The sequence below is a fragment of the Xylocopa sonorina genome, chromosome 9 (assembly GCF_050948175.1).
Source record: "Xylocopa sonorina isolate GNS202 chromosome 9, iyXylSono1_principal, whole genome shotgun sequence".
NCBI classification, from domain to species: Eukaryota; Metazoa; Arthropoda; class Insecta; order Hymenoptera; family Apidae; genus Xylocopa; species Xylocopa sonorina.
The window spans coordinates 4181184-4191616 of NC_135201.1; the positions used below are offsets into that span (position 1 = coordinate 4181184).

Below are 10433 nucleotides of genomic sequence, written 5' to 3' on the forward strand. Positions count from 1 at the left end.
TGGAGAATTTTTTTTAAGATGTTGGTCATTGTAATTTTATATCCGTATCGTACGAATTACAAAGTATGGTTTTGGGTTCGGCCATCTAAAATTTATATTTCTATGCACTTTACTTCCAGTCGTAGCGGCTTCTTCCATTCGTTTTCGGGTTCTACATTATGTCGTGTTTAATGAATGATTCTGAAACTGGTTGAGGCACATTATTTTCGTTATTTTCTACTGTTACCGATCGGAGGCGGAGTATTAAAGTAACAAAGCAATTATTGACGAAGGTAGATATCCCAAATAACATCTCAATACGTCGTGAATTGTCTTCAATGTTTTATCGACAGAATAACAATGGCTGCAATGCGACATTCATAATCATTTCTTACTTACGTGTATAGTATGTTGGACTTTACGTCAAACTGCTGATTAACGAGATGTATCGGATATAAGATAGTATTATCATCTGCGTAATTGCGTTATCCGTTATAGTGCTATTAATACATATTTTTTCCTATTCGTGTCAATGGATTGAAAACTCTCTTTGCAACATAACCTGATAGTATTGATTATGCAGATGTGCGGTTGTATTTCTCACAGATAACGATTATCCAAAGATGGAGCAGGAATCGAGACGTAAAGGACCGAGGAGTCCTAGCGCCGATTCAGAGGATTCATCTCACAGAAGAAGATCACGAAAGTACGACAGATCTCCGTCGCCAAGGAGAAGCAGATACCGTAGATCTCGTTCTCGGGACAGAAGATCACGTTCCAGCTCCAGGGACAGGAGAAGAAAAGAGTCCACTCGTTCGCAGCAGGAATGGAAACAGCAGGCTGCGTCTCAGTCCCAAGCTGCTAACCAGAATCCGACCAATCCTGGTGGTTACGTTCCTGCGGTTCACAATCAGTATCAGGTACGGTTTAGAAATGTAAGGAAAATCAGTTAGCGAATGGAAAGGAAGGTTATCGGATTGCGAAAACTATATACATATTTTTCAGGCACCTCCACCACCAAATACCAGTCAACCACCACCTCCTTTACCAGCTTACAACCAAGGATATAATAACTACAACTATAACTATGGACAAGGCTACGATTACAGTTACCAGCAACCTACCGGTTATCGCAGTGTAAGTTTTCTTTTTGTAGGAGAATACAGTAGTCGAGTAAACTTGCCAAAATTAATATATCATATCTAAACGATAGGTTAGTCTTGTGATAATTAAGATTACGTCGCTATCATATAGCGCAGTACGATTAAGTTTCATTGTTGTTGGTGTGATTATCTATTTGAAACGTTTCAAATTCTATGAATTTCTGAATGTAACTGTGAAATTATCATGATACAAACTACCAAAATGTTTTCTGATATTTGGTAGTATTGTTCATTTTTGGGGGATAAACATTATATTTCTTTTGGATCGCAAAGCATTGTGAATCCCCTCGTAAGTATAACGCTCGCGTTGTTTATTTTATTGGCATCGACATTGGAAACCAGTATTTTTGACCAGATGATTCATCTTCAAGAATCTTCCGTGTATTATCCAAAGTTCTGATTTGAGTATGGACGAACAAAGGTAAGGTTCATTAGAAGTACTGTTTGAGTATTTGACATCAATTGTACGTTTATTTTGTTAGGATTATCCACCACCGAATTGGCAAGGGAATCAGGTATCTTATAACAATCAACAACCACCGCCACCACCCGCATTAACATCCCAGCAGGAGTCATCGAGACCCGTGGATAGTGGTTCCTCTGGATTAGTATCAGCCTTGGCAAGACCAGAAGATGCCAAGAAAGAAGGTGTGTCTTGTATTTTATTCTTAACAACGTATACTAACCGGTAGTATCACTTTAAAACATGCTTAACGTTTCTGCCTAGCAGCGATCGCAGCTGAGGTAAAACAGCAAAAAGCAACTCTGGCTAAGCAGCGCGAAGAGTATGTTAAGAAATCTGCGACGTTGCAACGCGAGTTGGAGATTCTGCGTCAGCAGTGCGATGAAATTGGTAAAGAAGGTGGACGTGAGAATAATCGTATTATAAAAGAAAATCAAAAGTTGCAGGTACATAATAGCTATTAGCTTAGTGACTGTTATGTGAAATAGGTAATAGTGTTGATTTTAACTGTGTTTTATCGCATTTTATTAATTATCTTATTTGCAGATTGAGATACAAAATAAAATGAAATCGATACACAACGTGATCGACATGCTTACCGGAATTATAGGAGATAAAGCCACTGTCGATGATCTTAAGAGCAAGTTTAAACTAGAAATTAACAAACGCTCAAGAAGTCCTAAAGAAGACTTCCCGAAAGGCAAATCGGTATCGCCCGACAGATCGTCAGCTTCCGACTCTGACAAGGAATCCAAAATTGAAAGGGACGCTAAAGATCGAAGGTCTCCCGAAGATTCGAAACCAATGTACAATTTCGTGCATTATGATCCGGAAATGCATTGGTGTAAAGTCTGCGATATATTTCCTAAAACGGCAAAGGAATATTTGAATCATCTGCATAGCAATGAACACAAAGAAGCTTGCTTAGTAAGTTGCCTATTATACTAATAGTAGAGTCCTATTATGAACTCCTTAAGTTTTGGTAATAGGTACTGTCAATAATTGAATGTAGAAGTTTCTAATTGATACATCGTTTTCATAAATAACTTTTACAATCATTAGAAACAGGATGCAGAAAAATCTAACTGATAATTGATATTACATTGTGAAAACAAACTTGGATTCGGTTAAGACTATGTATTTCTAATTTCAATTCTATTTGTATAAGGATGATATATGTATATTACAGTAATGATCGACATGCAGGTACTTGGTACATAGTCCGATTGATGTACCATAACAATGTCTCATTTAAAAAAAGTACCATCGAGTATTTTGTAGAATTTTTGTAGGAAACATTCTCGTAACATTTAATTCCCTGCAACAGGAACGCAAGATAGTTGATATGCCGTGGCATGAGCGGAATGGAGAGGGAACGGAAAAGGAAGTGCCCTATTATCCTGGACTGCCAACGAAAAGAACACCTATTAAAGGTATGGTTCATTTCAGTGGATAATTACTAATAGAATACAATTCCGTAGCTTGTGCACAGACACTGTGGTGTCCGGTATGTATTGAAGAGATCTACGGGACTATTGTTTGCTAAAAAATTTGCTTTCATTAACATATGTACTGTTCCATCCAATCATAGAATCGAACTACACGAAAGTAATGAAAAAAAAAAGAAAGACAGCAGCTATCCGTGTCCAATATGTTTCCTGTTTTCAAATTGTTATAAGATAATACGTATTGACTATCAGAACTTTTGCTCACGGAAGTAAATCGTCTCACGATTTCTCACGTAACGCGTGAAAAGATTTCTTTTCTATTTCCATGTGTTTTGTCCGTACCCACAATGTTAACAGCAAATTTTAAAGCAACGATGTAATCACCATAGTGATGCACTGGATTTTAAATGGACTTGAGGAGCACGCTTTCGGGCGATTTCAGATATTACAGCTTCTGTCTAGTCGAACTGTTTAAAATTATTCTTCGCAAGTGTATCGTTCATCGAGTCATCGAGTACATAGGTCCGTTTACAGTCAAGAACGAACAAAGGAAGATTTTTATCAATGTGAAATCAATAAGATCGATGTATATATCAATATAAATCAATATTATGATAATGTTGATAGTGCGTGTACAAATACAAAATAACGGTACATAGTTATACGAAAATGTGTAAATCGTGATAATCGCTCGTGTCACTTACCTTACTTAGAATATTTGTTATATTTATAAATACATTTGTGGCATATATTTTATAAATCGAAATATTTTTTTGTAAAACGTACTGCAAATGCCAATCTTTTGTTATCCATACATTGGTATACGTGCGCACGTACATAGAATCTAATACTATTAATTTTTCAGGCTTCAATAGTTACGTGAAATTAAAAGGAAAGTGAAGGTGTGAACAAAAGGCAATTGCAGTACGTGTGAAAGTTACTTATTGTGTTGCTTTATGTAATGTATCATTTTTCTTTTACTTGTATGTACCTTTATGATATACGTATATGTACAAATAAAATATGTTTTTACACCTCTTCATCTTTTCTTCTAGAAATCGACGTGGGACACTACTGAAGAATACTTAATGTTAGCAACCATTTGTTGAACATCTTATAATACATTATTTTTTTGTTTTCAGTGACATGAATGTGTCGTGGCAGAATATAAGGTCATTCTTTATGAACTTAAATTGTTTACAATTTTCAAAGCTTAAGTAATGCTAAGTGTTGTATTATTTGCTTATAGGTTTGCAGTTCTTCAGCGCTGCGACGGCATGGTACTGTAAGCTTTGCGATTCTTGGATCGGCGATCTCCATTGCGCGAGTTTACATTTGAAATCCAAGCAACATTCAGAGAATTATTCTGTACGTTCTCATTGTTTCTAATCTCTGGTCCATTCCGTTTTCGCTTTCTGTTTAAGTCTAAAACTTACCGTTTCGATGTTCTTATTTAGCATTTTGTCGAGCAAAATCCTCATTGGGAAACCGACTGGATGGCGGACCGCGAGAAAGCGTTTTCAGAGGAGAAGCACAAACAGATACAAATGGAGCTGCAAAAACACAAGGATGACGATCCACCCCCAAAGTCGAAGAAATCGAAGAAGAGCAAGAAGAAGTCAAAAAAGTCTAAGAAACGGAGAAACAGGAGCAGCGGCAGCGATAGTTCCAGCGAGTCTGACAATTCCGACACTGATTCCGATCAGGACATGTCTAAGAGCATTCGCGTCGCTATGCGGAACAAGATGAAAGCATCGACCCAGGCAATACTTAACGAGGAGATCGACTATCATCGAATAAAGTTGAAGGATCATTGGTCAAAAATGTCGCAGCCAATGAATCAACCACCAACACCGGAGCCTCAGCCGGTAGAAACTGACGACAGGCAGCTGCTGAATTCGATCAGGGACAAATTGAAAGCGAAACAGGAAGAAGAGATGAAGTCCATTGGCGGTCGAAGAATTAGCCAAGAGAAGACGGTCGAAGAGGAGGAGGAGGAGGAGGAGCAAGTTCAGGCTTCCTTCTCGAACAAGCCAAAACCGGACAATCTGGAAGCCTGGGGGCCAAAGGAGCCGCCTAAACCTTTCTGGATAAAAAAGGAAGAGGAGAAACTGCAACCTATTGCTCAGAAACCGATCGAGTTACCGAAACCGGAGGAAATGCCCAAGCCTCACATGGGATTCTGGACGAAACAGCAAGTGAATATGACGGTGAAGCCACCCGAGAATAAATCCGCGGAGAAGGAGGACGAAAGGGAACGGGACACTGATAGATATAAGGAAGATCGCGATAGGAAGTACGACAGGCGAGAAGATAAATATGATCGTTACGGCGGCAGATACGAGAGGAGACGTGGTCGAGACAGAGATCGGGATCGCGATAGGGACAGGGACAGGGACAGGGATAGGGACAGAGATAGAGACAGGGACAGGGATAGAGACCGCGAGAGGGATTACTACGATGATCGAAGAAAACGGGACAGCAATGATTCCCCTAGACGTGAGAGAAGTTGGCGCGACAGCCCTAAAAGGAATTACGACAAATACGGGAAAGACAGAAGAGACGACAATTCGTCTAATGACGAGTCCAAGTTCGAGAAGAAAACGAACGAATCCGCGTCTAAATCTAAGAAAGGTGGTGTACAGACTAAGAAATCGACGCCTCAGGTGTCGAAGGGTAAGTTACCTTTCATTGGTAGATTACCGCTGTTCAAGAAGAAAACGGAGGAGCCAAAGTTGCCCGAGAAAGACATTACACCTCTGCCCTATCAGCAGAGCAAGTTCGAGGACACGCCAAAAGTCCCGAACGAGATCATAAACCCACCTGGCGTGGTGCATATTACCAAACTCGCAACTCCAGTTAATCTGGGCAACAACACCATCACCGCTAGCAATATCGCAACTAGTAACAGTAATAGTAGCGGCACTATTGTCGCCGCGGCGACTAGCAACAGCAACTTTGGCAGCGGTAACAGCGCAACTACTTCACCAGCTCAGAACAAAAATCAGCCAATGAAAATATTGGTAGCGCCGCCGCCACCAGTGTTGAATGAAACGAAACCCACTCTGCAAGTAGTGGATATGGAAATTGAAGACCAGTCCGAGGAGACAGTGATAGAGGAGCCAATGATGGAACAACAGAAACAAACACAGAGTATATCCAAGTTACCTTTGCCTCCGCATCCCCCGCCGCCGTTGAACAGACCACCGCCGTCCTTCTCGGCGCAGCCTACGCAGCCTACGCAGCAGCAACCGCAACAACCGCAACAAGCGGTGCAAAGCAGACCACAGTTCCCTACAAATCGACCACCGCCACCGTTTATCACTAATCCACCTCCGTTTGTTCAAAGTCAACCACGTTTCCCTCCTCACCAACCGGTGCGTCCACCGGTTCAGAGCCATCCACCCTTCATGGCGAATCCACCGCCACAGATGCCAGCGGTTGCTCCTTTCGTCCAGAATCATCAGAATCCACCGCCACCACCGCTGCCGGCTGTTGTTGAAAACGCTGCGCCAGATATCTCTGACATCCCTGAACCCGTTGAGAAACGAACGGATCCTAGCATTCCTCTGCCAGACGATTTGCAAGAGGCCCTGAACATTATATTCCCGAAGGAGGAGACGGAAATGAAGCAACAAAGTCAACACGAAAGTAACATTATGTACTCATCTGTGTATAGTATGTTAGGGTGCGTCGGCTACGGGCCAGAATATATGGATCAACCGCCGCCAGAGATTACACAGGCGGATACAGAGGTGGACACTCAACCTGGACCAGACGATTTGAAGATGTTAGGCATTGACGAAGGGGATACAATCCTGTAATACACCTTTTACAAATTCACAAATGTTCTCTGACTCAAAATGTTCTTTTGATAAGGATCTAGCATTAAACTCTCAAGTCGTTTTGACTGGTTTACTCTTTTTCCTTCGAGTCGATTGTTCGCAGAATGGTACACAAATACGAATACACTGCATGTATCTCTCGATGTAAAATTTATACGGTATACATGTTGAAATGGAATTATGTAATTATGTAAACTAGTATTTTAAATGAAAGGTGGTAAATATTTCCCTTGTGCTTACTCGGTGACAAATCAGTTGAGGGCTATTGGGTACGTTGCCTCCTGAAACAGACTGCATAGATTTCCTGAAATATTTACTATTTTTTATTCAATATACTGCTCTTCATTTAATTCTGATTAAAAGGAATACGGCCGTCTGATCTGGTGTATGCAAAAAGCGAAACTATCATAGTATCTCACAGATATTTTGTAATGAGGCGTAATGTATGCGTATACCTCGTCCATACATTAAAATTTAAATTTCCACTTGTCTATAAGGGTATTTATAAACATTGAACTTTAGACACAAGAAATCGGTTTCTTTATTTCTCACAACACATTTATTTCAAATGCCATTGTGAATAGTATAAAAAGATAGTGCTTCGAAGCAAGAGAAACTCAAAACTGTAAATTTGATCTACTCATAAATGTGTCACTAATAAATGATGAGATTGCATAAAACGAGAATTTCTATTAAAAAGCTAAGGAACACAAAGAAACACGGGCAAACCTTCAGTTTTGCATTGTTCAACTATGCTTCGTTTATTTCACTTTGAATTGTGTGTCGTTTTTTATTTGAAAATTACTCGATAGATTCTTTTAAATGCTATATCACATAACTTGACCCTGAAAGCGTACAACCTCCATACAATACATAATTCAACGCCGCGGTTGGTTTCCGTTGTACTGTTACCAATTGGATGCAAGTATTGTATGGCACCATAAATATTTAGCATGAATTATACTTTGGGTGCATAAGTAACGTGTTTGATTCTTGTGTATGTAGTATTGTCGTAAGTTTTCGAATGTTATTTAACGATATGTCGAAACGCAACATAGTACCTTTCACTATGCTACAATGAAACGATCAGTAGCGAATTTCAATATATGTACAAGAGACGCAAAATTGTGACAGTGATTCGTTACTTTCAATTTTAAAACTAGTTCATGCATGAAATAAAATGACATTTCAACAACACTATGTGTAAATCTATCTTAGTATAATTTATTTCTATTCGCATATTCTTCACGATCGTATCATATATTTCTCCTTTTTTTTTAAATGTCATTTGATTTCATGTATGGTCCCAATCGTGTCTTTTATTATGCGACAAAAGATAAAATATCTACGTAAATCTAAATTTTTAAATATTAGCAATTCTATATCTATGCTAACTTTAAGCCCAGTTATTTTTCTTTTCGAACAGACCAGTAAAACGCGGAGCAAAGTATTAAAAGAATGTCATTTCTTAATGCTTAAAAAACATGCATAGACGGAAATAGTGGTAAACGTATTGCGTGTGTTGGAATGACACCTCATGGAATGAACTGTAATCCAAGTTCTCAAAAGTGTGTACTAAAATCTAATTTGAATTTCGTGATTACCAAAAGCAGAACGTAGATAGGAAAATCCAGTGTCAAAGTGTGTTAGATTTGTAGCACGAGGCCCGCGCTTGAAATATTATCACCGCCGCCAGCAGTTTGTACTGCCTCGGTGCAAACTAATACTGGCGCTACACACACTTGAATAGGAATAACTTCGTTTCCTACTTTCAACGTTTCATCCCAGCAGGACACCGGTTTATTAATATCTAACGCTATCCTTGTACCATCTATGATAGACGTTGAGAAGCTATCGTCTAAAATTAACGCTGCTTTTCTGATGTCAACGTGACTTGTCGCGCACACGTGTCTGTGAGCAGTCAGCGACGCTTTGGCCGCGGCAGCCATCGTATTCTTCCACATAGAGCCTCTCACAGTGAATATAGCTTGGTACGCTAGCGTATGTACATGAATTCTCGTAAGTTCTCGAGAATTTTCAATAGTTTTGCCCTTCGTGCGTATCAGTTTGAACAGCGTTCGCATCTGGTCCAAGACTGTCGCTATTCGTGGTGTCGAATTCGTTACTAACGAAATGTTTCCGTAATACATCGCGTTATATAAATTGGCTATTTCCTGCTCGTTCATTCCTAAACTATCGGCAAATGGTATAACTAAATCGCATAGCTCGAAAAGTAACTTGTCCTCTGCGAACGAAGCCATTTCAAAGTGTATTTTGGTAAACGGAGATCGCTCTGTCATTTGTTTCTTTACTTTCTGTAAAAGTCTCTGTCGATCACCTATATTTTAATAAATGTATTACTAAAAAGTATCGTACAAATCGAACGATCAGAAATAGAATTCCTATTACCATCTGGAAACGGATAGTTATCCATCATTTGCAGACCACCGATAACAAGAAGATTAGGCTCGTACGTCGACAGAAGTTTGTCAAATGCATCGAGAGAGCTAATCCTAGGATTAATGGCATCGTTGTGAATTATATACCTAGAGAAACAGTTTCAGTTAGACAGGTCTATATTACATTTTAACAGAAGCATTCTCTTGAGCTTCTGAGACAGATTGTACCTATTAGCTCTGGCGCTAGAATACGGACCCCAAACTTCTCCGTGTTTATATTCTATAACTAAATGAACATCGTCCCTTATAACTTCACCACCGACAATATTGATAACTTGTGGCATCATCTGATGCAGGGATCTAGTCAACTTTGCTGCAAGCGTCACATCGCAGCCTTCCCTGGCGAATCTCAACGCCATAACTGCTGCGTTACCACCAATAGTAGAGTACGACGATTCAAATGAACGGGCTTTGTTAACGAGCTGGTCGAACAGCGTTCTATTCGCCATGTACCTCCTGGAAAAAGAATCGAGCTCGTGAAACATTCATGTGTTACAAAAAGGCAGTGGTTGCTATTGAGAGGTACGATAAATCTCAGCAATGATCAAAGATCAAGCGTCAATCAATATGAAATGAAGATATTTACTCAGCAGCGGCTCCATGGCGGAAGTAATAAGCGAAACTTTTCAGCAGCTCGAGCTCTGTGTTGATCTCGTCGAAATGCTGCGGTCGACCGATCTCCTCAGAATAATCGAGTAAATCATTCGCGTTGACGTATACGTCTGTACACACACCATAACCTATCGCAACTTTTGGTCGCGACTTGATCACGTGTTTGTTCTCCAATCCTTCCAAACCTTGGACCAACGCTTGCAAACGCTTGTGAAGGACGTTTTCCGAATTTCTATAATAAATCGCGACCAAAACGATCAGCACAGTGAGCGCTGTGCCGTACTTCAGTCCCCTGTTGTACCCCATCTCGCGATTCAATGAGAGCAACGTTCTGCATAAGCGCTACAATCACTGGATTCTTTAAAATCTAATCGATGTTGCGCGCAAATTCTCTTATCAATAAAACGCAAACATCTTTGTTCTCGGTGTTGCACCGTTTGGACATCGCCGTTTGCCTTCTGACT

At 39.9% G+C, this 10433-nt stretch overlaps 3 protein-coding genes across 4 annotated transcripts in view; 1 reads left to right on the top strand and 2 right to left on the bottom strand.

The window, feature by feature from the left end:
* Nucleotides 1-10433, bottom strand: part of Pfrx (6-phosphofructo-2-kinase/fructose-2,6-biphosphatase) — a 54554-nt gene that overhangs the window by 20704 nt on the left and 23417 nt on the right. The gene's annotated exons all lie outside the window — the stretch shown is intronic.
* On the top strand, nt 110-8095 carry LOC143427454 (uncharacterized). The gene is made up of 9 exons (XM_076901613.1): nt 110-272; nt 586-899; nt 985-1116; nt 1625-1790; nt 1873-2051; nt 2152-2532; nt 2933-3038; nt 4303-4421; nt 4511-8095. Exons 2-9 carry the CDS (start codon nt 603-605, stop codon nt 6875-6877), a joined length of 3747 nt encoding a protein of 1248 aa, XP_076757728.1. The 5' UTR covers nt 110-272; nt 586-602; the 3' UTR covers nt 6878-8095.
* Nucleotides 7416-10394, bottom strand: LOC143427464 (ADP-dependent glucokinase). Its single transcript, XM_076901628.1, has 4 exons — nt 9944-10394; nt 9526-9813; nt 9308-9444; nt 7416-9236 (listed from the first exon to the last, which is right to left on the bottom strand). Exons 1-4 carry the CDS (start codon nt 10273-10275, stop codon nt 8545-8547), a joined length of 1449 nt encoding a protein of 482 aa, XP_076757743.1. The 5' UTR covers nt 10276-10394; the 3' UTR covers nt 7416-8544.

What these genes read in the sequence shown, in the direction of transcription:
- LOC143427454 (XM_076901613.1), top strand. Translation starts at nt 603, where the DNA reads ATGGAGCAGGAATCGAGACGTAAAGGACCGAGGAGTCCTAGCGCCGAT. An exon ending in GAAAAGAACACCTATTAAAG is followed by an intron (nt 3,039 to 4,302) that starts GTATGGTTCATT and finishes ATTTGCTTATAG; the next exon opens with GTTTGCAGTTCTTCAGCGCT. An exon ending in AACATTCAGAGAATTATTCT is followed by an intron (nt 4,422 to 4,510) that starts GTACGTTCTCAT and finishes GTTCTTATTTAG; the next exon opens with CATTTTGTCGAGCAAAATCC.
- LOC143427464 (XM_076901628.1), bottom strand. Translation starts at nt 10,275, where the DNA reads ATGGGGTACAACAGGGGACTGAAGTACGGCACAGCGCTCACTGTGCTG. An exon ending in TCTAGCGCCAGAGCTAATAG is followed by an intron (nt 9,445 to 9,525) that starts GTACAATCTGTC and finishes CTGTTTCTCTAG; the next exon opens with GTATATAATTCACAACGATG. An exon ending in TAACTATCCGTTTCCAGATG is followed by an intron (nt 9,237 to 9,307) that starts GTAATAGGAATT and finishes ATTAAAATATAG; the next exon opens with GTGATCGACAGAGACTTTTA.